Raw genomic sequence first — 27,587 nt, 5'->3', positions numbered from 1 at the left:
GTGATATGTCAACCAGGGGAGGGGAAGGAGGGAGAGGTTTCCCTGAAATTAGGAAGATAGCAAAGCCAAGAGAAGAGATAAGTGGGGAGACCCAGAAAACCACACCAGGGACAGCCTTGCCTTCCCCGCCACATCCCAGAAACCAGGTTCCAAAGGCTAACAAAATTAACAGTGACTGATCCCCCACTGCAAGACAAGAACTTTAAAAATCATCCCCCTATAAGTGATGGCAATTATTCTTCCAATTTGTAAATGATATATTCATAGCAGCTAACATTACAGTTATGATTTGTGTGAGGCATTGTTTCAAGCAGTATTAAGGTATTTTTTCTTGGGAGTTCCCTGGAGGCCTAGTGGTTAGGATTCAGGGCTTTCAATGCTGTGGCCTAGGTTCAATCCCTGGTCAAGGAACTGAGATTCTGCAAGCCACACAGCATGGCATTAAAAAAAAAAAAAATGAACACCTCACAAAGTATGTATTCTTATAAAAGCTTCCATTAGTCCAGTTCCAATAACAGTCATAATTTTGCAGATGAGCCATTTGTAAGATGGGAGGACTGGACGCTACCAGGCTGAGTTCCACTGGAATGGACACACATTATTCTTATTCTCTACCATATCATCAGGTACTTGACAAAGCAAAAATACCCTTTTTCATCTTTAAAAATATTTTCCTAATGTTTTCCATTTTAATAGATTTTTTCAAATTTCTAAATCACCGTATACTAATTGAAATAAATGAAACATTATAAAAATACACACTGAAAAAGTGGATCATTTTTGCTCCTTCCCCCAACAAAGTAGCCAGGATTAAAGAGATATGTATTTTCTGTCACATCTTTCTCCATTCAAAAACCAATGTTCAGGGACTTCCCTGGTGGTCCAGTGGTTAAGACTTTGCCTTCCAATGCAGGGGTTGTGGACTTCATCCCTGGTTCAATCTTTGGTGGGGGAGCTAACATCCCATATGTCTGGAGGCCAAAAAATGAAAATATAAAACAGAAGCAATTCAAAAACAATAACAAATTCAATAAAGATTTTAAAAATGGTCCACATAAAAAAATCTTAAAAACAAAAACCAATGTTGATATGCTTTTTGTTTATTCCATTATCTTAATTAACATACAGCAAAATTAACTTCCTTTTGGTATACAATGTATGGATTTTAATATATAGATTCATGTAACTACTACCACAATCAGGATACAGAACATTTCCATCACCCTCAAAACTCCTTCCTGCTACCCCCACTCTGATCTCTGGTGGTGTTTTAGTCGCTAGGTTATGTCCGACTCTTGTGACCCCATGGACTGTAGCCCACCAGGCTCCTCTGTCCATGGAATTTTTTAGGCAAGAATACTGGAGTGGGTTGCCATTCCCTTCTCCTGGGGATCTTCCCAACCCAGGCATCAAACCCAGGTCTCCTGCATTGCAGGCAGATTCTTTACTGATTGAGCTATGTGGTAGTCCCCTCTTATCCCTAAACCCTGCCAACCACTGATCTGTTTGCCATCACTACAGTTCAGTGTTTTTGAGGATGTCAGTGCAGGAGACCCACGTTCGATCCCTGGGTCGGGAAGATCTACTGGAGAAGGGAATGGCTACCCACTCTAGTACTCTTGCCTGGAGAATCCCATGGACAGAGGAGCCTGGCAGGCTACAGTCCATAGGGTTGCAGAGTTGGATATGACTGAGCGACTAACACACACTATGATGGAATCATATAGCGTGTAACCTTTGAGACTGTCTTTTTTCACTCAGAATAATGCCCTTAAGCTCCATACAAGTTGTTGCAAGTAACAGTGAGTTAGTTGTTCCATTCCATTGCTAAAGTGTGTACTGCAAGGATGCACTAGATCTTGTTTATTCATTGACCCACTGGAGGCTATTTGGATTGTTTGCAGTTATTGGTAAGCATCAATAGAATAGCTATAAATAGTTGTGTACAGGTTTTTGCGTGAATGTGTTTTTATTTATTTAGGGTAGAAAGGATTTTTTGCCACAAAGAGGAATAATCGCAATGCAACCTGACAAAGAACATGTATAGAGAATTTAAAATTAACTCTGATAATTCAATAATAAGATAATGCAGCCTTTTAAATGGCCAAAAGATTGGAACAGGCACTTCACAAAAAAGATATGCAAATAGCCAATAAGCACATAAAGAGATATTCAACTCACCAGGGAAATGCAAATAAAAGCTACAATGTGATACCACTACATACCAACTACAATGACTAAAAGTTTAAAAGACTGATTAAGTGTTGGTAAGGATCTGAGAGAACTAGAATTCTCATACATCGCAAGTGGGAGTGTAAAATGAAAAGTCTGAAAGATAATTTGGCAATGTCTTATAAAGTTCAGCATACACTGACCACATAACCCAGCAATCCCACTCCAAATAGAGTTAATAAGAAATGACCATACAAGTCTACAAAAGTACTTACATGCAAGTGCAAATGTTCATAGCAGCTTTATCACAATAACTCAAAACTGGAGACAACCCAAATGTCTAATAATCAGTGAGTACATATACAAATTGTGCCATAGTCATACAGTGGACTACTACTCAGCAAGAAAAAGAAACAGACTAATCGACAGACTACTCAGCAAGAAAAAGAAACATGCTGCACTCATGACAACATGGATGAATCTCAAAATCATTAGGCTGAGCAAAAGAAGCCAAGCATAGGAGACATATACAGTGGAATTCCATTTCTACGAAATTCTAGAATAAGCAAAAGTAATCTATAGTGGCAGAAAGCATTGTCCGTGGTTATCTGTGGCCAGAATACAAGAGTGGAGCTTAAAATGCAAATGTGCCGAAGGGAACTTTTTTAGATAGAAATACATATCTTCACTATGATGAGTGTTCTCATACACTGTTAGTAGGAGTGGCTTAGTAGCTCCAAGGCATGTGGGATCTTCCTGAATCAGGGATCAAAATGTTTCCCCCGCAGCAGATTCTTTACCACTGAGCCACCAGGGAAGCTCCAGTATGGCTTTTTTAGAGGGATAATTTAACAATACTTGTTCAAATTAAAAAACACATAGGCCAGGGAGGGGAGAGTGAGACGAATCAAAATAGTATCATTGACATATACACACTACCATTTGTAAAACAGATAGCTAGTAGGAAGCTGCAGTATAGCACAGGGTGCCCAGCTGAATGCTCTGTGATGACCTAGAAGGTGGGAGGGAGAATTAAGAGGGAGGGGATATACGTGTACCTATAGCTGATTCACATTGTTGTACAGCAGAAACTAACACAACATTTTAAAGTAATTATGGGGAATATTTATAGAAACTGGCACATTCATACCAAGCCATGACTTGCAACTATTAAAATAATGAGATAGCTACACATGTGCTGATATGAAAGGTATCGAAGTGTTAAATGAACTACAGTTAGAGCAGGCTACATCAGGCTGAAAGTATGGCAGTGGGCATTAAACATTAAACTATATTTCTCTCTCTCTCTCAAATGGCAAACAATGCTTACTTCTGGGCATTGACTGGTATTCGTTGAAAATGGAAAGAGGGATAAATGTCAAGGGAGAATTTGACCTTCTCCATCTATATTATCGTTTGAATTATTTTATAGTAAGAATGTATCCTTCCATTATTTTTATAATACTTAAAAAGAATACAAAATAGGGAATTCCTTCACGGTCCAGTGGTTAGGACTCTGCACTTTCACTGCAAACAGCCCAGGTTCCATCCCTGGTTGGGGAACTAAGACCCCATAAGCCATGTGGCCAGCCAAAAAAGAAAAAAAGATGATGTAGTTCTAAAACCATTAGCCTCCAGTTGGACTCCTGACTCAGAGCCCAGAAGACTAGCAGCTTCTTACTAAATAACTGTTGAATGACTAGGTGAACACTTGACGCTTTTCAGCTCTGTCTTCATCTGTTTGATGAAGCCCCATCAAACTCCAGTTTGGGTATGCAAACTCCAGTTTCCTTGTTCAAATTAGAAATAAAATAATACCTACAAGGGCTACTGAGAAAATAAATTCATTCATTTCACAAAAAGGTAGTTGGCGCCTGATCTGTGTTAGGCCCTGGGACAAAGACAAAGTTCAGTGCCAAAGACAAAGTTCTTCTCCCCTGGGAGTTTATATTCTAGCGGGGGCAGTGAGAGGATGAATCAGTAAACGGTAAAGTCTGAGCAATGGAACAGGGCCTAATCTACAGAGCTCTGTGGGTCATGACAAGAAGTTTATATTTTATTTTATCTATTTATTTGGAAGGCTGAAGGGCAGAAATTTTCCAGTGGAGGGTCAGAGACACCAGAAGGAAAACAAACAAAAAACCCACAAACCAACCATAAGGGAAGCTTAACGGGGCCTCAGCGATCATTTGGTTCAGGTTCTCAATACGCATGCATTCATTGATTCATAAATATCGTTCAGGCACCTACTATGTGTTGGGTACTAGGAACAGGAGTAAAATATAGTCTCTGGCTTCACAGCAGAGAAGTCACCTGAGGCCTAGAGGGGACATTGACTTGCCCAAGGCCACACAGCTAAAAATCCTGTGGCTGCATTGGGTCGCAACGCAATTCCCTAGGGACGCCCTCTTCCCTTGTCCCTATAACCGGAAGTCGCGGGTCACAGCAAAACCAGTACCTCCAGGGTCTGGCGAGTCAAAGGGCTCCCGCGGCCCCAGACAAGATGCTATAAAGAACCAGGACAAGGAACGACCAGCCCCGGGAGGTCGAGGCAGGGCCGGGAGGCTGGAAAGGAACCATGTCGCTGGTTGAAAGCAGACGCAGAAACAGGAGGCCCTTTCGCGGAGGAAGATTGTCCCTCTGCAGCCGCCGTAGTGGAGCCGGAAGTGTCCTGTGGCCACGTTTCCCATCGTGCAGGGCTGAGGGAGGGTTTCAGGATGGCTGATGTCTTGTGCTCCGAGCAATTCGGCTCCGGGGCGGCCCGGGGCTGCCGTGCCGCCCCCGACGGGAGCCTGCAGTGGGAGGCCTGGGGGCGCAGCTGGTGGGGGTTCTCCGGAGCCTTCACAGCGAAACCCGGAGGACGAGATGGGGGCGGAGGGGTGGCTCCCGGGACTGCCTCCCCACCTCTCTCCCGGCTGTTGGCCGTGTTCCTGCCTCAGGGCTTCCCCGATAGCGTCAGCCCGGACTACCTGCCCTACCAGCTGTGGGATTCCGTGCAGGTCAGCCTGGCCGACTGGGGAAAGGAGAGACGCGTAGCCGGGGCAGGGGAGACAGAGCGCCACCTGTCCCTTCCCACTTACAGACTGGACACTGAGACCCAGAGACGAGCTGTGACACGTCCCAGGCCACACATCCCGGTGATGTGGGGCTGACGGTAGATCTCAGACCTCCATGCACCTGCGTTTACTCCTCACCCCACTTATTTTCTTCTCCAGGCCTTTGCTTCCAGCCTCTCGGGCTCCCTGGCCACCCACGCAGTCTTGCTGGGCATAGGGGTAGGGGACGCAAAAGCTTCTGTTTCAGCTGCCACGGCCACCTGGCTCGTGAAAGGTGAGCTGGGCCCCTGGAGTCTCACCGACCTCTCGTCTCAGCCCTGCCATCATCTCTGTCCTCTTTTTCCTTCGACGGGGAAGCCGAACCCCTCCTTTTCCCTTCTCCTAGTGTTTTGACATCTAACTCTGAGCTGTGATGAGTATGTTTATGCATTTCTGTCTGATTAAATCCAGAAGCCAAGTCTCCCCGGTTCCTTGAAGAGTGCCTTGTACCGTTAAAAAGCAAAAATCAACTGAGTAAAACATTTGTGTTGTCTCTGTTGACAACTGGTGAATAACACAAGGCAGGAATACCCTTATCCCGCCCACCAGCCTTGAAGCTGCACTTTGTTCCACATACATGCTGTTCAGTGTCCCTTAATCATCGAGCCCAGATCCCTAAGCAAAACGTTCCCCTCCCCTTTACTCCTCATCTGTGGAGGACTACCTACAAGTTCAATTACTGAATAAAACTGCCAACTGCCTGGGGTGTGGGAAATTAGTTAATTCTAGAAAAAAAACAATTTTGTAATAGGTCCTGAGTAGCAGAGAGGCAATTTGGGTAAGAATGAAAGGTGTTTTGGATCCTCTGGGAAAGTAGATGATCTATAAATAATAACTATGGTAACCATCTGTTAAATGTATACTGCTTTTTGAAAAACCATTGGGTGGGGGTGGGTGGGGCGTGCACAGAGATACAGTTTGGTGCCATGCCCTCTAGAGAGTGAAGCAGAAAAGAAGGGGGGAACTGTTTTCCATGAGGAGGGCCCTTGGTTGTCTCTTCCATCCTTTGTCTTTCACTGTTGTTAAATCAGACCCAAGGCTCATTGCTCCTACCGTCAGCCTGCCGACAGCTCTGGTGAGCCTCCCTGGATCTTTTGAAGAATCTAGAGGCTCCTGCTTGTACCCTTAGCATTAACCAAACTGTCCAAATGTGAGTCATCTCTGGAAAGAAGCTCTTTCTCTGAGAGTACATGTCAGTGGAAAAGTGGTGGTGATCTGTGGCTCTTGTTTGAGTTGTCTCTTCTTTTAATAATATTAATAATAGTTCCTGCACGGTACTTTTTATGTACCAGTCTTTGTTTGTTTGTTTGTTTTTTTTTAATTTTGGCTGTGCTGGCTTTTCATTGAGATGAAGGCTTTCTCTAGTTGCCGAGCACAGACTCCAGAGCTTGAGGGCTCAGTGGGTGCAGCTCACAGGCTTAGGTTTGTGGGATACCAGTTCTCTGACCAGGAATCAAATTTGTGTCCCCTGCATTTGAAGGCAGAATCTTAACTGCTGGACCACCAGGGAAGTCTCAGTATACCAGTCTTTAAATGTATTGATTCAGCATTCACAATAGCTCTGAGATGGGTGTTGTCATTGTGTCCAATTTGTAGATGGGGAAACAGACATAGAACAGTAACTTGCCCAGGGTCACAGCCAGTAAGCGGTGGGGCTTGGATTTGAACCCAGGAGTTTTAGTTGTAGGGTACGTTTTCATACCTCCACACCGTTTAGTTTGGATCTTTTCTATTGCACTCCTGTTGCTTAAGTGTTTGGAATACAGTGGGTGCTGGGGTCAGTAGTTTCGTGTCAATTCTAAGCACTCTAGTCTAATCACCAACATATTTATATATGTCTTCAGCTCAGGCAGGTTATTAAGAAAAGACAAGACCATTTTAAGACGAAAAAATATTCCCTTACTATAAAGCCTGTTGTTGATATTAAAAGAAGCCAAATTCATTAGAAAGGATGTTACATACTTGTTTCCATCAAACATGAGAAATTTGCATGCAGAGCTTTACATAAAAAACTCCCTTGGAATTTTTTGATACGGTCATTTTTAGTTACAGGTCTCTTTATGGAACATAATGTTAACTGTCTTAACTAGTGATATTAATACTACAAGCAGCCAGTATTTTGACAGCCTGCTGTGTGCCAGTCATTTTGCACACTGACATGTAATATATAGCTTAATCTCTGCAACAGCCATACTGGGTAGATGCTGTTACGAATTCCTTTTCCAGAGGGAGAAGCTGAGGCACAGAGAGGTTTAGCAATTTGCCTATGGTCACAGGGCCAAGATTTGGACCCACACTGACTGACTCCTGTGTCCTACATTTTTAAAAAATTGAAGGATAATTGTTTTATGGAATTTTGTTTTCTTCTGTTGAACATCAACATGAATCAGCCATAGGTGTACATATGTCATCTCCTACTCTTTTTTTTTTTTAGCAGCTGTTTTTTAAAAAATCATTTATTTTTGGCTGTGCTGGGTCTTTGCTGCTGGCAGACTTTTCTCTAGTTGCGGCAAGCGGGGGCTACTCTCTAGTTCTGGTGCACAGACTTCTCTTTTTGCAGAGCATGGACTCTAGGCACACAGGCTCAGTAATGGGATCTTTCCAGACCAGGGATCAAACCTATGTCTCCTGCACTGGGAGGTGGTTTCTTTGCCACCGAGCCACCAGGGAAGCCCCTGTGTCCCACTCTTAACCGCCACACTCTTTTGCCAGTTAGAGTTTTCAGAGGGAGCCAAGTACAATTTGTGGACAGCTGATCCCTTACTAGGATTCAGAAGCTTTTAGATCTTGCAGCTCAGCCAATTGTAAGTGAGGCAAAGAGGACCAGGTGGGAACTAAGTTTCCTAGAGTGGTGTACAGTGCAGACTTTGAAAGACAGCGAGGATGTGTGTCATTATTGTACCCCAGAGCCAGCCTCCACAGCTGACAAGGGCTTCGCAGATGGCCTCCAAGAGAGTAGTCCCCTTGTCAGGTGTGTATGTCCTTCATCATGGTGGCTGTCTGCTTTTGAGCCTGGAACCATGACTCTCTGGTTCACTGTGGTCCGCTATACCCTGCCACACATATACCTCCCGGCCAGACCCTCACGTAGTGCCTGGCACACAGTGGGGAGCCAGTAAGCCCTTGTGCAAATGAAAGTCTAGTGGATTCCAGAAATTTCTCTGACTCACCCCAGCCTGAGGAAGCCTCTCCTTCTGCCCTATACTCCCAGCTCTCTTGTCCCCAACCTGCAGTTCAAATCCTTTTCATTTATTTATACTCTAATGACCGTCTGTGAACCCACTGCCCAACCTAATAGCTAGAATATCAACAATAACCTCTGAACTTTCCACAGAGCGTTTCCTGCTTTTATTAAAAAAATAGCTTTACCATATTGGTATATATACCTCGACACTATAGTGTTTAGTTTCAGTTGCGTTCAAGCTTTATGAAGAGCGTTTGTTCAGTCACTAAGTTGTGTTTGACTCTCTGCGATCCCGTAGACTGTAGCACACAGGCCTCCCTGTCCTTCACCATCTCCCAGAGTTTGCTCAGACTCATGTCTGTTGAGTCAGTGATGCCATCCTCTGTTGCCCCCTTCTACTCCTGTCTTCAATCTTTCCCAGCATCAGGGTCTTTTCTTTTACGAAAGCATCAGGGATTTTTTTCTTTTACGAACAGCATACTGTGCTGTATGTAGTCTTCATGACTGACTTTTTCATATAGGATGATGATACCAGGATCCATCCATGCTGAGTGAGTAGTTGTGGTCCATTGGGTTTTCAAAGCTGTCTAATATGCCCCTGAGTAAATGAGCCAGAATTCATTTATGCATTCTCCTATTGGTGAGCATTCGGTGTCTCAGTTTTTAGCTGTTATAAACAGTGCTGCAAAGAATCCTTCTGGTCCATGTCTCTTGATGTGTATGGGTACCTAGTTCTCTGGGGTACGTGCTGAGGGGCTACTAAGTCTAGGCACTTCTGACTCCATCATGCAGCTAGAACTTATTAAACCGGACTAAGCTCCCAAAGACAGTGACCCAAGATGGAAAGCCATCTTGGTGCCAGGCCCCACAGCACCCAAGGCTCTTGCTTGTTCCTTACCATTGCCTCTTTCCCCCAGATTCAACTGGTATGCTGGGCCGCATCGTCTTTGCCTGGTGGATGGGGTGAGTTTTTCTTCCTGATCCAGAGTCATGTCTGTCTCAGCCCTGGCTGTGTTTTCAGCTCCCCCTCTTTCCTACCCATCTCCAAGGGAGGGGAAATTTAGCAGGTACATCAGAGCTAATGAGTGTAATGAGTACCCAGTACAGGTGCCTTCCCGGGGTCACCAAGCAGTGAAGCCACAGAGCCACTGCCGGGATGAGATCTGCCTTTAAGAGCACTGATTGGCCCCTCTGCTGGCCATCATGGGAAAAACAGAGAGTCAGGATGCTCTGAGCATCCTTTGCTGGTTTGTTAAAAGAGATGCCTGGGTGGGACAGTGCTCAGCTCAAAAGGAATGACCCTCTTGCAGTGTAGTGGCCTAGACACGTGGTTGAATTGTGGAGAGTGGGCTTGGGGAGGTCATCAGAATCCCTGTCCCACGTGGGATACATGTCACCATCTATCCAGAAGGGACTGAGGGCCTTGTGCTGCCTGCTTCCTCTTCCGGTCAGTACTGGAGGACCTCAGGAATGATTTAATATCTGCCATCAGTCGTGGTTGTGAGGTGCAGTGAGCTAGTGTATCTAAAGTGCTTAGCATGTAATCAGTGCTCAGCAAACGCCAGCTGCAATTACCAACCCAAACTGGGTCTCACCAGCTCTCTGTATATCCTCTCTAATCCTTCTAACAACTGTGTAGAGTAGGATTGAATGTGTACCTTGTCCAGACGTAAAATAGACCAGGTCACAGAGCCTGTAACTGGTGAGATGGGATTTGAACCTAAAGCCTATGCTTTTTTGAGGCATCGGAGCCCCTGTGTTCTAGTCCTGCCTTTGTCATGTATTAGTTCCCTCAGGAGTTCCCCATGTGCACCCCATGCCTTACCCAGGAATGCTCTTTTTCTGTCTAGATTTCAAATTCAGGGTCAGTGTTAATGCTGTAAAGTCTGAGCTCGCCCGAGGGCTATAATGTCTCCTGCCACTGGGATCTTGGAGAAGGGGTCCCTGGGGGTTTGTACAAGGGTCCAGGAGTCACTCCACCTGCAGAAGAGGGAACCGTCCATGGTATCGCAAAATAGAGATGTTCTAGGCTGGGTGTCAGAGCCTGGCTCTTTCTCTTGGCCGTTCCATCCCCATTCTCCATGTGATCCGAGGGAAGTTGTACCCCTCTCCAGGCTAGTTGTCTGTAACACGCAGGGTAGCGTTTACGCTAAATGTAGTGCTTACAGAATATGCGGGCTTATTGCTGGGTACCCTCTGAAGCAGGAGGAAGAGAGGAGGGCAGATAGCAGAGGAACCCAAGGATGGCCTCTCTCCCGGGAGGGTCAGGGGATGGGGAGCAGCCACGGGACAATCAGTTTTTTCCTTCAGTGCCTCATGGGTTAGTAAGGGGGAAATGTGAGTGACTACTGAATGTGAGTAACCACTGAAGGTCCTCCCTGCTGATGGTGGCATTTCAGGCAGCAGTGACAGGGTGTGGGGACAGAAGTCTGGCTGGGGTGTGGGTTCTTCTTCTGAGCCCTTTGGACCTTCCCAAGTCCTGAGGATGGCCGCACGGCCCACAGGATGTTTTCCCCTTAAATCCAAATTGTTGACCAATGTCTTCTCCTCCACAGGAGCAAGATGGACTGTAATGCCAAGCAGTGGAGGTGAGAAGGGGCTGGAACTGAGGAGAGGGGAGTCTTCTAGCATGAAGGTCTCTGACCTCTGACCCCTTATCCCTTCCCCAGGCTTTTTGCTGACATCCTCAACGACATCGCCATGTTCCTCGAGATAATGGCTCCCATCTTGCCCTTCTGTTTCACCGTAACTGTCTGCATCAGCAACCTGGCCAAGGTACCCATCTTGGGGCACCCCATACCCAAGATTCCTGCCCTGGTGGTGCTTTGTGGGGGCTCACTCGGAGCCCCGAGGGCAGCCCAGCCTGGGCCCTGTGTTCAAGGCACTTATAGAAGAGTGAAAAAGTTAAGATATTTCTTCTCAGACCCAGCGGTATATTCTGATCCTCCTCTCCAGCCAGACTCCCTCTAGAGTCTGAGATGGTCTAAGGTGGTGTCTGGAGCTGGGGGTGGGTAAGGGACCTCTGAGCAAGAGATAGAACAGGGGATCCATTGTCAACACCGTGGGACCAGTCCTCTAGCCACCTTTCATTCTTTCCATGAAATATTTAGAGTGCCTGCTGCATGTTTGGCACAGAATACAGGCCCTGCCATCTTTGAAAGAAAGCTGCTGCTGCTGCTGCTAAGTCGCTTCAGTCGTGTCCGACTCTGTGCGAGCCTATAGACGGCAGCCCACCAGGCTCTGCCGTCCCTGGGATTCTCCAGGCAAGAGCGCTGGAGTGGGTTGCCATTGCCTTCTCCAATGCATGAAAGTGAAGTCACTCAGTCGTGTCCAACTCTTAGCAACCTCATGGACCACAGCCTACCAGGCTCCTCCGTCCATGGGATTTTCCAGGCAAGAGTACTGGAGTGGGTTGCCATTGCCTTCTCCATGAAAGAAAGCTACACGTAATTAAATATTTATTGAATGATAGCTATAGGTATTCCAGATGAGAAGTATAGGGGCTGCAGGAGGGTTCAGCAGGGACTCTGGCCTGCTCAGGGGATGTAGGAAGGTCTTCCCTGAGAGTGGGCCCTGAAGAATGAGTGTGAGTTGCAGGGTGAGCGTTCTGGGCAGAAAGAGCAGTGGCAAGACAGAGCGCAGACCAGATAGCGGGGCTGCAGGGGCAAGTGGGGTGAATCTGGGCTCCTCCTCTCTGCCAGGCTGCTCATCCTGGTGGTTTCTTCAGGTTGGCCTCATCCGAAGACAGAACCTGAGGCCCATCCTGTCTTCCCCACAGAGTTAAGTACCAGGCGCAGAGTAAAGAGTCAGGAAGACACGTAATTGATCTCCCTGGCAATCCAGTGATTAAGATTCCACACTTCCACCACAGGAGGCTTGGTGTTCGATCCCTGGTTAGGGAGGTTCTACATGACTTGTGGTGTGGCAAAAAAAAAAAAAAAAGATCTAAGATCTATCTACAAAGGCCCAACCATCCCTTCAAAATCAGGTGTGTTATTCCACATGGCACGACTGACATTTAGGAGCTGACAGCTCTTCAAGGTGGAGGCTGCTGAGCTCCCTGGCCCAGGACTGAACGCTGTGAGCACCCCGCCCCCTCGAGGGCAGGAAACCCTAGAGGAAAAACAGATTGTGACCTCTGCTGAAATATTACATTGAGCTCTGCTCTGAGGGCCTCAGTCTCTTCATCTGTTAAATAAGGGACTCCAGCACGGCTGTGAGTTTCCCCCTCCCCTCTTCCCACCCCTCTTCAGAGTTCCAGTCTCCAGTGACCAGTGGCACCTCCATCCCCCAGATGCAGCAACCAGAAGCCTGCCTGTCATCCATGCCTTCGCCTCCTCCCCCTGTCACCCTCCCACCTGTCACCCTCACCTAAGCCTGCATTCAAGACTGTATTTTCCCCTCTTAAATCTCTCCAGTCCTTTTATGATGCATTCCCATGTCACCTGGTGGGTCCTTGTTGCTTAAAAAAAAGCACAGTAATTTCATGAGGTCATCTCCCTGAATCTTTTCTCACCCCTCTTCAGTCCTCAGAGCAACCCCATAGTCCTTATTAGAGTGGAAATCAAATCAGGTCACCGCCCTGCCTGTTGCTCTTGGTATAAAGACCTTAATGAGGCTTTTGCAGTTCTGTGTGATCAGGTCCCCACCCATCACCGCAGCCTCCTTTCATACCACATTCCTCTTACCTTTGAACAGATGATGACCATGTCATCACTGGTTTATTTATCTGATGATTTCTAAGTTTCAGGAGGGTAGCAGTTGTATCTGAAGTCTACCACAGCACCGAAATGTTTATCTGACACCTAAGATATTTGACAAATGAGTGAAAGCCTTCAGTGGTCCTACTCGATGAGCTCTCCCATCTCAGAGGGAGAGCCCTAGGTGGTCAGGGCCACTGGTGTGGGTTTTGAACTGGCCGGGAAGGCTTGGCTAGGCCTCGACTGGGGCAGGAAGAAAATGGAGTTAGTTCCAGGCAGGGAGAATGTAAGCGCCAAGTTGCAAGCCAGACTGGGCCTGGGAGCTGGACCTGGAGCTCCGCCAGGGGAGGAGGCAGCTAAAGCAGACACTGGAGGCTGGGGAAGTTCTGGATTAAGAATGGCCTTCGGTCTCCACCTTGGGGGAAGAAAGTGAGTTTCTTGGAGCTGGGTCCACAGGGTGGCGCGGCAGGCACACCTTCAGTTTTCTCCTGGAACAAGACAGGGGAGGTGGGCCTAGTGGAAATGCGGGGTGAGAATGGACAGCATTCAGGGTTTCAGTGTGGGGTGGCCTGAGGCCTACATTTTTCAAACTGGTTTGAGCCATTTGTTTGCTCATCCCCAGAAACGCTTGCGTTGTCGCAGCTCACAGCCCCTCTGACTTTAACTCCCCCTTTCCCCACCTAGTGCCTCGTGGGTGTGGCTGGTGGGGCCACTCGGGCTGCGCTGACCATGCATCAGGCCCGGAGAAACAACATGGCCGACGTGTCAGCCAAGGATGGCAGCCAGGTGAGAGCTGGAATCCGAGGGAAGGGGCGGGGTGCACGGAGGGAAAGGGCGGGGCACAGTGTGGGAACAGGAAGTGACGCAGCTGAGGGCTTCGGGGGAGCGCTGGGAGACAGGTGGGAGGAAGCGTCGGTGAGTCTTCGGACAGGTCATCAGGTGTGAGGGCTCGGACTCTGTGGCAACAAGTCCAGGCCCTGCCTGCTGCCCTGTGGCCAGGAGTGAGTCCCTGCCATGGACCTCGTCCTCTTTAAGCAGAGCCTCACCCTGTGAGCTACGTGTTCTGACCACGTGAGGCCCACATGTTAAAGCTCCTGGCAAGTTAGAAAGTGAGGTGCCTAGAGTCACTGGCCTGAGGCCTCTGCTTGGCAGTGTAGCAGGCCCTTCCCGCCCAGCCCCTGGCCTGACCAGAGGAGCCTGGAGTGGGGATGGGGACATTCCTACGGCCAAACCCTTAAGGAATGGGATCTCTCTGTACTCCTGTGCTAAGTACTTGTGTGAATCCTTTAACTCACACCAAGCCTCTAAGATAGATACTATTACTGTCTCTGTTTTACAGGTGTGGAAAGTGAGGCCCAGGGAGGTCACAAGTATGACACGGTTTTGACACTGAAGCCATTTAGAAATATTTATTCTCGGGACTTCCCTGGTGGTCCAGTGGTTAAGACTCTGCACTATTACAGGGGGCGTGGGTTCGATCCCTGGACAGGGAACTCAGCTTCCACATGCCAGTGGGGTTGGGGGTGGGGGTGGAGGAGGGAGTCGGGGGTGTGTGGCAAAAAAAAAAAAGAAACCTCTGTTCTCTCCAGTCCTACTTTCTGGCCATCTCTTATATTATTCTGTGAAATAGAACTTCGTTTTTTAAAATATTTAAACTAACTCTTTTTAATATTAGTACAAGTTCTTTTTTTTTTTTTTGCCATGCTGTGCAGTGTTTGGGATCTTAGTTCCCTGACCAGGAATTGAACCTGTGCCCCTTACATTGGAAGCAGAGTCTTAACCACTAGACCACCAGGGAAGTCCCAACACAATTTAATATTTTTTAAGCATTAACCATGTGCCAAGTATTTCACTTGTCTGAACTCATGAAATCCTTACAATGGATTCATGCAGGGTGTCATTGTTGCTACTCTACAGCAGAGGCAAAAAAGACCCAGAAAGGTTGATTCTCTCTGGGTCCCCCTGGGCTTGTCCCTTCTCTCAAGAAATGGTTGAACGAGTTCTTCCCCATTGTCTCTTCCAAGGTTGTTAGGGAGTGAGTACACCAGGCCCTGCTTTTTAGGATCTCCCTGCCCCGTGCTTGCTGTCTTGCCTGCTCTCTTTCCAACTTCCAGCCCCTTCCACCCTCAGGCCTATTTTCCAGGGCCCCAGGGCTTCCTCAGTTCACAGAGGCGGTAAGGTCACTGGGGCACCCGAGGCCGGTGCTCAGCCCAGGACCAGGCCCCTGCTTTCTGAAGCTGTTGCTTTGCTGCCCACTCCATGTGGCTGCTGGAGATGACTGTTCCCACCCCGTGGAGGGCCCTCTGTTCCTGAGCTCCCAAGGCCCCTGATCCCCAGTTTACACCCACAGCCCACCCCTCTGCACCAGGACCACCTATCCCAGGGACCCCAATAGGCAGGAACCCCAGTTCAGACTTCTCCCTCCTGATGAGTCGGGGGTCATGGCCATGGGTCTTTTCCCCTAAGGTAGGCTCACTCAGGCCACCTTCGGCCATCAGTGGGGTCTGATAACATTGATTCTCCAGGGAGGTTGGGATTTTGTGCATTTCTTCCTAGGTGGTTCGTTGACCCCTTTGCAGAAGTGTCTGCCTGTTATTGCATACCGAGGGGCGGGGGGGATCGGCCTCTTTTTGTTGGCCACACCATGCAGCATGTAGATTCTTAGTTCCCTGACTAGGCATTGAACCCACGGCTCCTACAGTGTAAGCATGGAGTCCTAACCACTGGACCGCCAGGGAAATCCCAGATCGGCCTTTTTAAACCACCAAATAAAGTCTTTCTACTCTGTGGATGCTTACTTGCCTGAGTGTAGGGCTACACAAGTGATGTTTGCAAAACAAAGAAATGTTCCACGGGCATTGCATCTAGCTGGACAGAGAAGCAGATTGTATCTCAAAGGATGGCTCACTCATCGAAAATGTTAAAAATTTCCTAGGCACCCATATCGGTGTAGGGAGCGTCTGGGGCAGGGAGGACTATGGTGAAAGGCACTCAGGGATGTTCAGTCTGGCCTGGAGGGGAGCCCTGCAGCTCCAAACCCCTCTGCCATTTTCCAGGAGACACTGGTAAACCTGGCAGGGCTCCTGGTCAGCCTCTTGATGCTGCCCCTGGTGTCCGATAGCCCCAGGTAAGCCGGGATCCAAGGCAGGGAGGAGGCGCCCAGCTGGGCCTCTGCTCCCACAGACCACCTCATTCTCTCGCCCCAGCTTAAGCCTCGGCTGTTTCTTCTTCCTCACTGCCCTGCACATCTACGCCAACTACCGAGCGGTCCGGGCCCTTGTCATAGAGACCTTGAATGAACAGCGGCTCTGGCTGGTCCTGAGGCACTTCCTTCAGCGGGGAGAGGTACTGGGCCCCACATCAGCCAATCGGATGGAGCCACTGTGGACAGGTGACCCAACCCCTTGGGCTCAAGTCTTATGTCTCCTAGCTCCTTCCTCTGCCTGGGCATCCTGACTCCAGCTTCCCACAGGTTTCTGGTCGTCTGTGTCTCTATCCTTGGGGGCCCCCCTACACTGTGTGACGTCCAGGTGAGTGTCCCAACGTCTCCCACCCATCACCGCTGTCACCTTCCCGCCATGTGCTCCTGGTTCTTTTTGTTTTTAAAATAATTTTATTTATTTTTGGCTGTGCTTGGTTTTTTGGTCGTTGCTGCATGGGCTTTTCCCTAGTTGCAGAGAGCAGGGGCTACTCTCTAGTTGCAGTGCGGGGGCTTCTCATTGTGGTGGCTTCTCTTGTTGCAGAGCACAGACTCTAGGATTCGAGGGTGTCAGTAGTAGCGGCACTTGGGCTTAGCAGTTGCAACTCCCAGGCTCTAGAGCACAGGCTCAGTAGTTGTGGCGCACAGGCTTAGCTGCCCCATGGCATGTGAGCTCTTCCTGGATCAGGGATCGAACCCATGTTTCCTGCATTGGCAGGCGGATTCTTTACCACTCATCCACCAGGGAAGCCTGTGCTCCTTGCTCTGATTATCACTGGCCTCCCCTGACCAAGCCCTACCTCTCTGGTTCTTCATTTCCATTGGCGGTGGAGGGGGCGGGGGTGTCACTGTGGGTGCTTGAGGGCAGGCAGTGTATAACACGACTATGTGGGATCTTAGTTCCCTGACCAGGGATTGAACCCATGCTCCTTGTAGTAGCACTAGAGAAATCCCAGATCGGCCTTTCTGAACCACCAAATAAAGTAGTTCTGCTCTGTGGATGTTTACTTGCCTGAGTGTAGGGCTACTCAAGTGACTCTTGTAAGACAAAGAAGACACGTTTGTTGATGTGTTTGTTGGATGCGGGAAGAAAGGACGGGTTGATGTGGGGGAGGGTAACAGCTGAGGGGCGGATGGGAAAGAGGTGCAGGACAGTTTGGGTTAACGATTAGGTGGCTGTGCAGTGACTGGATGGTCGTGCCTGCTTTGTCTTCTCCCCCACCACCGACTGCACACTCTTGTTTCCTTCAGTGTCTCTGAGCTGCAGCACCTGGTTGAGGGGCACCAAGAACCCTACCTCCTTCACTGGGACCAGTCACGAAGTAAGTGTGCTGTGTTCTCCCAGCTTCAGACTCACCCTCCTGGGCTCAGCCTCTCATTCCTCTAGCCCCTGGGCCCCAAGCTCTGGATACATGCTGGACAGTTTGGAGTCTGCCTGCTGTCCTCAAGGGAGCTTGAAGCTGAGATTGAATCCATTCAAATTATATAGCTGCATGCCCCTATAGAGTTCCCTTGACCACTCTGTAAAGTGGAGCTAGTAATACCTGCCTTATTATCTGCAGGGTGTTTGTGAGGATCAAAAAAGGCAATTATATAAAAGCACTTTTACATTGCAGCACACACAAATGAGATTGTGACCTTTGGTTCTCCCTGAGGAACCTCTTTCATCTCCTATTCAGGTCACCTCTTGAGGAAGCAGGCACTAAAGTTTAATGGTCTGCTGGTAGTATGTTAAAAGATGCTTATTCTCACTAACTATTAAAGACATACAAAATAAGCCCACCTCAGGGAGCTGCCTTGAAGTCGTATCTTGGAAATTGGGCATTTTAGCTTGGTCAGAGCACTGGGGAGCGACAGGAGATGAAGTTGGAAAGGAAAGGGTGGGAGCTGGCCTTTCATGCCTGGCCAAGGCCTTTGGGCCAGACAGGGATGAAGCAGGCTGGTAGGCCTGAGAGAGTTTTGGAGTTGGCCCCTCCCTTGTACCAGTCTGTCCCTGGGTCTCTCCAGACCAGGTACAGGTTGTCCTGAGTCCGATGGCAGGACCTGAGGCCGTTCTAAGGGCTGCCACTCACGGGCTGGTGCTTGGAGCCCTGCGGGGAGATGGACCCCTCCCAGAAGAGCTGGAGGAACTGAGGAACCAAGTACGGGCAGGTAAATGCCTCACAGTCCAGGCTTCTTCTGACTAAAGCAGGGTGGAGAGGGGAAGGAGCCTTTTTCTGCTTGGGACACCTAGGAGCTTCTGGTTCTTCACCCCTGTCCAGGTCCTGAGAAAGAGAGCTGGGTTGTTGTCAGGGAGACACACCAAGTGCTGGACAAGCTCTTCCCAAAGTTCTTGAAAGGTAACATCCTTCTGCTCCACGGCTCCTGGACCTACTCCCCAGAGGCCCTGCCTAGCCCCATCCCTACCCCTCTATTTGGGAGGTGGAAGACCTGGATTTCTCTCTGTGATCTCAAGTCTGGGTCTCAGTTTCCCTGTCTGCAGGACGGGGAGGTTAGGACGGTCTGTGAGGCACTCAGTGTTGACAGACTATGGAAGCCCAGTTGGCACTGGAGAGCAGGAGTGGGGTGGTGGGTTCGGAGGGAGGGGGAAGGCTCACAAATTACCGATGATGATCTTTCATTTAGCCCCTACTCCATTCTAGCCCTTTTCTCTGCACTGCTTAATGAATCTATACGGCAACCAGATGAGGTTTTAGCCTCATTTTACACCAGAGATCACCCCGCAGAGGCAAGGGGATCCTGAGCAGTACACCCAGCCCTTGCTGCGCCTTACCCCTCTCCTCAGGGTTAGCCCAGAGTCTCACCACCCCTCTTCCCTCTCCCCAGGTCTACAGGATGCGGGCTGGAGCACTGAGAAGCACCAGCTAGAGGTGGATGAGTGGAGGGCCACGTGGCTCCTGTGCCCAGAAAAGAAGGTCTTGTGAGCAGCCCCGCTGGAGGCCCAGGTCTCAGGACAGGGGCCTGGAACAAGGACACTCTGGCTGCAGCAGGACTAAGCAAGGCAGCTTTATTTGTTCTTAGGGAAACCACAGTGGCCAGCTGGCCGAGGCCTCACAGGGTGTGGCTACCAGTCAAATGGACTGGGCCCAAGGCAGAAACAAGGCAGAGAGTAGGGGTCCTGGGGGCTCCCTGCTACTCTCTGGCCCCAGGCCCTTCTCACTGCAGCTGGCTCCCCATGCCCAGTCACCTCAAGGCTGTGACTCAGGGTATCCGACACAGTGAGCCTCAGGCATAAAAGCCCCAGAGGAACGTGGCCACGGCCATCATGAGCAGAGCATTGAGGTTGACCACGCGGGCCCAGCGTGGGTCCTCACTGATGTCCTCCAGCCGCCTGGCTGCAGCAGCTGTCTCCTCCTGGGTAGGGCGTGGGGGACTGCCCGCCCCACCCCTGCTCACGCCACAGAACCAGAGCAGGCACTGCCGAAACAGGCCTGGCCTTGGGGGCGGGGGCGCTGGGAGAAGATGAGGCCTGACAGTGAGTCTGAGGACACTCGGCTCCCACGGCGCCCCCGCTCCAACTCCCGGGGGCAGTGCCTTACCCTCCATCTCCACTGCGTGCTCAGGGCGCCCGTTCTGCACAGGGGCTGCGGTCGGACCTTCTGGCTCCTCAGCATCCAGGTCCTCCCTCTCCTCCTTGCTGTGCCGGAGACTGAAAACCAGGCGGTGGAGCTGGGGAAGGAGGGAGCAGGGGCCGAGTGGGAGTGCCGTCCCCACACCCTGCCCAGAGCAGGAGGTCTCCTGTCCATACCAGCACTCCCTCGTGTCTCTGTCCAGCCTGCACAGCAGCCCGGGACCACCTTCCATGGCTGCCCTCAGGCTAAACCCAAGCTCCTCAACTAAGTGTTCAAAAACTTTTGGCCCTGCTCTGCCCTCGGCTTCATCACCCCCATGTCCCCCGTCTACACTCACAATTCAGTTCTAGTACTTAGTCTTCCAGTCCTGCCAACACGGTGTTCCTCCCTGTGGGTGTTTGCTACGAAGGCTTCCTCTTGCTGCCTTTGCCCCTTCTGCACCTGTGGAGTCCTACCCCTCCTTCTGGGCCCCAATCAGCTCTGCTCTGGGGCACCCACCTTCCCGCAGCACAAAACCAAGCCCTTTGGGGGCTTTTGGGGTAGTACTCGGTCCCTCCCAGCCACCACCGAGGCCAAAACTCTGGGGGGCCCCAGATCTTCAGGCCACCTCAAAACCACCTCAAATAAACTTGATTTGAATCAAAACATTGTGCTTGCTTTGCAAGTAAAGCTTCAACCTGGACGCCTTGGTCTGTCCTCACCAAACCTCCTTACAGACATTCAGGTCCTCCCCACTGGGAGTCGTGGGAAGCAGACTGCAGTCTCAGGGTGGAGAGGGTCCACACCCACCCACGGGAGGCCTGCACTTACGTGTTTGCGTGGGATGGGTGGTGTGCACAGCGAGACCACGAGGGTGAGGAGGCCGGAGCAGACGAAGAGCAGGATGGCGAAGTAGAGGTAGTGGACGCGGCAGAGAAGCGCGGGGCAGGCCGAGGGGCGTACGCAGCTCCCAGAGCCGAAGGAGAACTCGGGAACCAGGCGTGCCAGACCCATCAGCAGGCCCCCGATCAGTCCCCAGAAGGCGCCCTGCGGGGCCGGAGAGCGCGTCAGCCTCCTCGGGCGTCCAAGTCCGGCCCCAGCGCCCGATGTGCACACACGCTCACCTTCTCGTTGACGCGGGGCACGAAGAGTGCCAACACGAAGACGGCCGACACCGGTGGCGCCAGGTAGCTGGAGACCGCCTGGATGTAATCGAAGAGCTGCCCGCCCTGTGCCGCCTGCACCACGGGCAGCCAGGCCACTGACACGGCCACGATGAACACCACCCAGAGCCTGCGGTGGGCGGCCATCAGGAGGTTTCACCCAGGACCCGGTCTCCCCCGTCCCTACTGCCCCTCCCCAGGGGCCGAGTCGTGGGGCCGGAGATGGAAAACCCAGGCCCACCGTCCTACTAGCAGCAGCTCGCGGTCGCCCGCGCGGGGCCGCAGGCGCGTGTAGATGTCCATGGTGAAGAGTGTGCTGCTGCTGTTGAAGATGGAGGCCAGCGAGGACATGAGCGCCGCCAGCATGACCGCCAGCATGAGTCCGCGCAGACCTGCGGGCGGACTGGAGCCGTGAGCCTGCGGTCGCGAGGGGGCGCCCGGAGGGTGCGGGCCGGGCGAGGGGTGACGCCTCACACTGGCGCCTGTGGGCATGGGGGGCAACCGGGGACCGCCCTCACCATTGGGCATGAGCTTCACGACGAGCCGCGGGTAGGCGATGTTGGAGCAGCCCACCTCGGTGCCGCACACGCGCTTACACACCTCGGGCACCACGCACGCCACCTCGTCTGCGGGAAGAAGGGCACCACGTGGCTAGGGCGGGGCGGGGTCTGGAACTTCGGATCGCCTAAGTGGGGACCGGGAATCCCAGCGGAGAGATGGGATCCCCAGGTGGAAGGCGGGACTGGGTGGCCCAAATCTTCGGACGGGAAGGGAAATGGGAGACGGGCACTTGTATCCTCCACTAAGAAAGGGGCTGGATGGGGCTCAGGATTCGGGGGCGGGGCGGGGTTGCTGACGTTACCCGGGTAAAGAACGCGGCTGATCATTCCCGGCATGACCATGAGGAACATGGGCATCAGCTTCAAGTAGCCACACAGGATGCATCCCGCCTTGATGTGGGTGAGATTTTTCCCAGCCAGGCAGCGCTGCACTATGACCTGCGACGAGGTGCTTTCAAACGGTCTGCGTCCAGTCCCGGGTAACTCGCCGTCTCTCTGGCCTTGCCCCAAGTCGCCTCTCTAATCCGGGCCCCGCCGCTGGCCCCTCGAGGCGGACAATTCAGTTCCAAGAACAGACCTTGCCCCTTGGATCCGCCTCCATCTGGGTAGGTCTATTTGGCAGGCCTCCCGCCCGCCCCCCACCTCGGACCACGCCTTCCACCTGGCTTCCCAGGTGGGTTCAGGCTCCACCCATCTCAGCTCCGCACCCCCGCAGGTTCTATCCGGGCCTCTCATCCCGCCTCAGCACCGACCCCTCACCTGGTCGCTGCACCAGTACCAGCTGGATACGATAGTAAGCCCCAGAAGCAGCGCGGGCCATGGCAGGTCCCCCGTCACAGGGTCCCGGAGCAGGTGATAGGAGTCCGGCCGGGGTCGATAGCAGGAGCTGGAGATGTTGCCCACGGCCGGGTCCTCGGATACCGTCAGGGACGTCACTGCCCGCAAGTATTTGTCGAAAAGCCCCGAATACCCTCCCACCTCGTGGAAGGCTGTGAGGGCAAGGCCGTCAGGGGACCCGGCGCCCGCGACAAGGCCCTCCCTCGGACCACCCCGGCCCAGACGCGGGATGTCCCTGCTCCCGGGAAGAGAGCTCTGAGAGCTGCGCCCTCCGCGCCCCTCCCCCATGGGCTGAGCCCGTACCGTAACCCATGAGGACGAAGGCCCCCGCGAGAATGACGAAGGTCTGCACCGTGTCCGTGTACATCAGCGCCGCCAGCCCTCCTGCAACCGGCCTGGGTCAGGGGGCACAGCCCAGACAGGCTGTCTCTAGTACATAGACTGTCTTTGCGGGAACTGGAAAAGGGTTCCCCTTTTCCAATTAATTTTCCTGGAGGGCAGATTTCAAAATGATGGCCCATTCCCCGAGCTCCTGCACTCTGACGTCAGGAGGCAGGGCTGGGTGAGCACAGTGGGGCTGAGTTTGGGGCTTCACGGATGCCAGGTGCACCCCGTGTAGGACCTCCACTACAGGCCCTCCTCTAAGTCCAGGTTTTCTCGTCTGTGTAACAGAAGGAGGTGATCCTGTAAGCTCCAGTTCTCAGTTCCATCCCATCCCGAGGGGCCGGGCTGTACAGTGGGCCTTGGCACCAGGCCCCGCCCACTCTGGGCCAGCGTCAGGCCTCAGACCCTACCCCGGGCTCCCTGGGCCAGCACTGGGATTGGTGAGTTATCCTGGAGTCTGGCCAAGTCCACTCTCCCCTCCCAGACGTTAATAAAAACTTAAATCTTCCTTGCTGTCCAGGCCCAAGAGGGGCTGGGAGCTATGAACTTTCGGACCAATGCAAGGAACGTGGGGACGGAAGGAGGGGGAGGGAGAGGGAGACTGTAGAGGATTGGGCTGGGGGAGGTGTAGTTTGCTTTCCAGAGATTTAGATCCTTCTGCTCACATCACACTTAACTTCTCCAGCCCTCTACCTTTGGTGACTCCTCTAAGCCCCGCCCACTCTCCACATCCCTAGGACGGTTTTCTTCCCTAAGCCCCGCCTACAGTCCCTGCCCCTAGCGCGGCTCCCTGCCCTAAGACCCCGCCCCCGCCACCTGTCACAGTGTAGATCATGGTGATGCCCAGGAGCGCGATGACGGAGGCATAGATGTTCCAGCCCAGAGCCTGTTGAATGAATACTGCCCCGGAGAACATGTCCACCTTGGGAGAAGGAGCGAGCGCGCAGGTCAGGATCCAGGGGCCAGGGTGGGGACCCAGATCCACCTCCTGCCGAGAATCAGTACCCAAAACTTTTGGGTCACTTTTGGGCCAAACTTTTGGCCACACCTCAAAAGCGCCCTCATTTTTTGATACCTCCCACTATGGTTGTAGCCTCAGAAACCGATTCCTTCCAGGCCCTGCCTCCATTACGGTTGTTACAGCGATTGTTCCTCAACTGGGGCTTTCTAGAGACCTCCACTGGGTGGTCCCACCCGTCCAGGGGCCCGTTCCGCCCACCACGCGTGCTTACCGAAATCTTGGTGAAGATGTACAGAAAAAGCGAGAGCACGGACAAGTAGAGGCGGATACGATGGCCGCCGAAGCGCTTGCGCAGGTACTGTGGCATGGTGATGACGCCCGCGGTCAGGTACACCGGCACGAAGAGCCAGCCAAGTAGCAGGACCACGAACAGCGCCTGCAGGCACAGCGCGACATCGGAGGGTGACTCCCCGCCCGAGATCCTGCTCTGAGCCCGTCCTCGCCCACAAGGGGTCTAAAGAACCTTCCTGTCTTGGGGAACATGCTACTCCAAGGCAAGGTTGCACCAGGGCCCCAGAGGACACAAATGCAGACAATGACCTTGGGCTCTGGGCCTTCTGGATAAGCTCTTGATACTTCGCTGGGCCCTTAACTACAGCCTTTCTTGCCTCCCCAGGCCATGACCCCTGGCCATCTCTCCCAAGATGACCCCTAGACTCCTCCTCCTCCCACCCCCAGCACCTGAATCCAAGTACAGACCCTTCAGCCCAACCCCAGCCTCTGCCTCCCTTCTCCTCTCCACCCACCCAAACCTGTCCTTCAAGGCTCAGCTCAGAGGCCTCCTCCTCCAGGAAGTCCTGAGCTCAAAGCCCTGATCTTTCCAAGTCTCCGAGGCAAGCCTCAGTCCCAGAGCTTCCTCTCCTGCCCTTTTCTGCGAGGGGCTTTCATTTGGCTTAAAGATGCTCACAGGCCACCGCTTTGGAGAGCGTCAGAAGAAGCCCTGTACCAACTTTGAGACTGTTCACCCCATTTCAGAGAGGAGTAAATCGAGGCCAATGAGGGTGTGGCTGGTTTAGGCTCACATAGCAAAAGCGAATCAAACCACCTGCTGTATCCTAGTATTGAACACTATCATTCGTGTGATCAGTTTTATTTACAGCCATACTATGATCAACTTTGTCATAACAACACTGCTTACTAACAGACTTGTTCCTATGAATTCAAGCATCTTACCCTCAATGCTGATATGATCAGCTAATACACCTCTAGACCTACCCTTGCCCTGATCCTAGGATCTCCCACCTGCTTCTGCCTCCAAGCTGGCTGCCTGAGCATCACTTGAAGGCTAGCCCCACGGCACAGTTGGGAAGTCCCAACTCTGGTCTCACACCTCCACCTGGAGCCTCTCCAGGTGTGACCCTTCCAGGTGTTTCCGGGGTGAGGGGGCGGTTATTGGCCAAAAGGAGGGACTCACATTCCACTCAAATCCAGCCACCGCCAGGCCGCTCGCTGCACCGGTCCCTGCCAGGCCCACGAAGTGGCCACTGCCAATGTTGCTGGCGAAGAGAGAGGCTCCAACCTGGGTGGCCAGTGGTGGGGGTGAGCCAGGCTGTTTCTCCAGGCCTCCTCCCGCTCCACAGCCCCGCCTCTCTCACCGGCCACCACACCATGTTCCGTCCCGCCAGGAAGTAGCCGCCGACGGTGCCTCTGTTGGTTCTGCACATGGACTGGGGGTTGGGAAGGAGGAGAGGCCTGGGTTCGGGGCACATCTTTGGACCTCATTAGCCTCCTCAACACATTCCTCAGCCTTGTTCCAGGCTGAATATTAACCAGCGTGCGGCTCCCCTGATGATTCCCCCCGACCCCACCCCCAGCCTCCTCCCAAGACACAGATCCACCCGGGCCCTAACCCAGCATCTAGCTCCCCAAGCCAGAGTGTGGCTAGATGGGGCCTGACTTTCCTGTGGGCCCTGGATACGGGTTTCTGCTCAGCCACCTGTTATGTAGACAGGGGAATAGAGACCTCATTTAGAATGCTGTCCTGATGAAAAGCCGCTGACCCCTTAAAACTAGTCCAGCCCCAAAGTGGGCAGACAAAGCATGAATGAGTGTGGCCTGGGCCGCCCTGAAGCTATCAAAAGAAGAATTACTTGTCCCACACCAGGTTTCTCCCTCAAAGATCCAGGCATCCTTCCCCTGCCACACACAGGGCTCCCTGAGACTTCCCCCCAGGCTCCAGAAGTGGCGCCCTAGCAGCATCTTCCAGCGTCTCACCCACAAGCCGACACCAATGACCAGCAGAAAATAAGCAGCGATGACTAGGATGTCAGCAGGATTGTCAATTAGAGCCTTCTGTTCCCCCAGCACTGGTGCTGAGCCTGCCTCTGTGTGCTCCTCCATTCTGCCCATGGTCTGCCCCTCAGGGCACTAGCCCCTGGATTCCCCCCTGGGAAGGATTAATGGTTACCCTGGGGGCAGTGAGCCGACAAGTTCCCCTGCTACCCGGCTTTGTTTAGCTGAATCAGGCCTCACAGAGGCTGAGGCTGTGGTCCTGGGGAGCTGGACACTTTCAAATTCAAGGGTATTCCCCTTCCTGGGCCTTAGCCCCTGCCTATTCTCCAGAGACTTGGGCTCAAAATGACTTCTTTCACTGGCTAAAAATGCCTATCCTTCAGCTTTGACCTAGGGAACCTGGCTGAGCTAGCCCCCCAGTTCAAACTAATTCAGAGGAATCATTTTCTTTTCTAAAAAATTGATTAAAAAATAATTTTATTTATTTATTTTCAGCTGTGCTGGGTCTTCGTTGCTGTGCAGACTTTTCTCTAGTTGCAGCAAGCAAGGGCTATTCTTTGTTGTGGTGCGCAGGCTTCTTGCGTCGGCTTCTCTTGTTGCAGAGCAGGGGCTCCAGGGTACTTGAGCTTTGGTAGTTGCGGTGTGTGGGCTCACTAATTGCAGCTCCCAGGCTCTAGAGCGCAGGCTCAGTAATGGTGGCGCACAGACTTAGTTGCTCCATGGCATGTGGGATCTTCCTGGACCAGGGATCCAACCTGTGTTTCCTGCATTGGCAGGCAGATTCTTTACCACTGAGCCTTTTTCTTTCTTTTTGAAATATTTATTTTTTTGGTTGTGTCATGGGATCTTCAGTTTTCCTTGCAGCATGTAGGATCTTCAGTTACAGCATTCGGGATCTAGTTCCTTGACCAGGGATCAAACCCAAGCCCTGAGTCCTGCCCCACTGGACTGCGAGGGAAGTCCCAAGGAATTATTTTCGGACTCAAATCTGACAGTGTCACTCCCCTGCTCAGGAAACCTCCAGAGCTCTCCATCACACCCGGGAGGAGGCAGGAGCCTCTTATCCAAAGGCTTAAGGCCTGCCACGCCCCGACCCCTGCCCACCCTTCTCCTCCATCCTCTACACCAAACCCAGAATGAAATCACATTCCTTCCCATGCCCTTGCCCTCCCCAGCCCCTGGATTCTCATACCCTCTGAACTTTTCTATAAGCTGTGCCTTCTGCCTGGGACACCCCCCTGCCTCCCAAATGGCCAGCCCCTACTCAGCCTTCAGTGCTCAGCCCACGGCATCTCTTCAGGAAAGACTTCTCTGACTTTCCTGACACAGTTCTGAGCACATTGTGTGGACCTTGCCTGGATCCAGATCTGTCTCCCCAATAGACCAGCGACTCCCTCAAGAGCAGGAGATGATTGGATTCATCCCTGGAGTCCCATTGCTCAGCACAGGGCTGGAGGCGAGAAGGGAATGGTTTGATAAATAGATACCT

At 51.9% G+C, this 27,587-nt stretch overlaps 2 protein-coding genes across 3 annotated transcripts; one reads left to right on the top strand and one right to left on the bottom strand.

Annotated features, from left to right (window-relative positions):
• The first annotated feature begins 4,851 nt into the window (after window positions 1–4,851).
• On the top strand, window positions 4,852–20,567 carry RUSF1 (RUS family member 1). Its single transcript, XM_004020932.5, has 13 exons — window positions 4,852–5,171; window positions 5,388–5,502; window positions 9,369–9,414; window positions 11,007–11,039; window positions 11,121–11,226; window positions 13,836–13,937; window positions 16,208–16,278; window positions 16,358–16,542; window positions 16,624–16,681; window positions 17,602–17,672; window positions 18,358–18,501; window positions 18,612–18,689; window positions 19,177–20,567. Exons 1-13 carry the CDS (start codon window positions 4,890–4,892, stop codon window positions 19,272–19,274), a joined length of 1,389 nt encoding a protein of 462 aa, XP_004020981.2. The 5' UTR covers window positions 4,852–4,889; the 3' UTR covers window positions 19,275–20,567.
• Window positions 19,333–26,220, bottom strand: SLC5A2 (solute carrier family 5 member 2). 2 transcript variants are annotated; one of them, XM_027961884.2, is made up of 14 exons: window positions 26,081–26,220; window positions 25,462–25,533; window positions 25,281–25,385; window positions 24,078–24,242; window positions 23,662–23,767; window positions 22,765–22,845; window positions 22,384–22,613; window positions 21,927–22,062; window positions 21,583–21,690; window positions 21,306–21,456; window positions 21,026–21,194; window positions 20,733–20,948; window positions 19,890–20,019; window positions 19,333–19,802 (listed from the first exon to the last, which is right to left on the bottom strand). In XM_027961884.2, exons 1-14 carry the CDS (start codon window positions 26,213–26,215, stop codon window positions 19,576–19,578), a joined length of 2,031 nt encoding a protein of 676 aa, XP_027817685.1. In that variant the 5' UTR covers window positions 26,216–26,220; the 3' UTR covers window positions 19,333–19,575. The 2 variants fall into 2 exon arrangements, with proteins under 2 accessions (XP_027817685.1, XP_027817684.1); XM_027961883.2 differs by having other exon boundaries at window positions 19,333–20,019.
• Between the last annotated feature and the right edge of the window lie 1,367 nt (window positions 26,221–27,587).

This window comes from Ovis aries, chromosome 24 (genome assembly GCF_016772045.2).
Source record: "Ovis aries strain OAR_USU_Benz2616 breed Rambouillet chromosome 24, ARS-UI_Ramb_v3.0, whole genome shotgun sequence".
Classification (NCBI taxonomy): domain Eukaryota; kingdom Metazoa; phylum Chordata; class Mammalia; order Artiodactyla; family Bovidae; genus Ovis; species Ovis aries.
Note: the sequence above shows the minus strand (reverse complement) of the source record. Positions and strands in the feature narration are given on the sequence as shown.

Excerpts from the sequence above, each read along its gene's own strand:
- SLC5A2 (XM_027961883.2), bottom strand. The coding sequence starts at position 26,215 with ATGGGCAGAATGGAGGAGCACACAGAGGCAGGCTCAGCACCAGTGCTG. Across the intron at positions 25,386-25,461 it reads GGAACATGGTGTGGTGGCCG|GTTGGAGCCTCTCTCTTCGC; the intron begins GTGAGAGAGGCG and ends CTGGCCACCCAG. Across the intron at positions 21,457-21,582 it reads CGTGAAGCTCATGCCCAATG|GTCTGCGCGGACTCATGCTG; the intron begins GTGAGGGCGGTC and ends GTCCGCCCGCAG.
- RUSF1 (XM_004020932.5), top strand. The coding sequence starts at position 4,890 with ATGGCTGATGTCTTGTGCTCCGAGCAATTCGGCTCCGGGGCGGCCCGG. Across the intron at positions 9,415-11,006 it reads GTCTTTGCCTGGTGGATGGG|GAGCAAGATGGACTGTAATG; the intron begins GTGAGTTTTTCT and ends TCTCCTCCACAG. Across the intron at positions 17,673-18,357 it reads TCACTGGGACCAGTCACGAA|ACCAGGTACAGGTTGTCCTG; the intron begins GTAAGTGTGCTG and ends GGGTCTCTCCAG.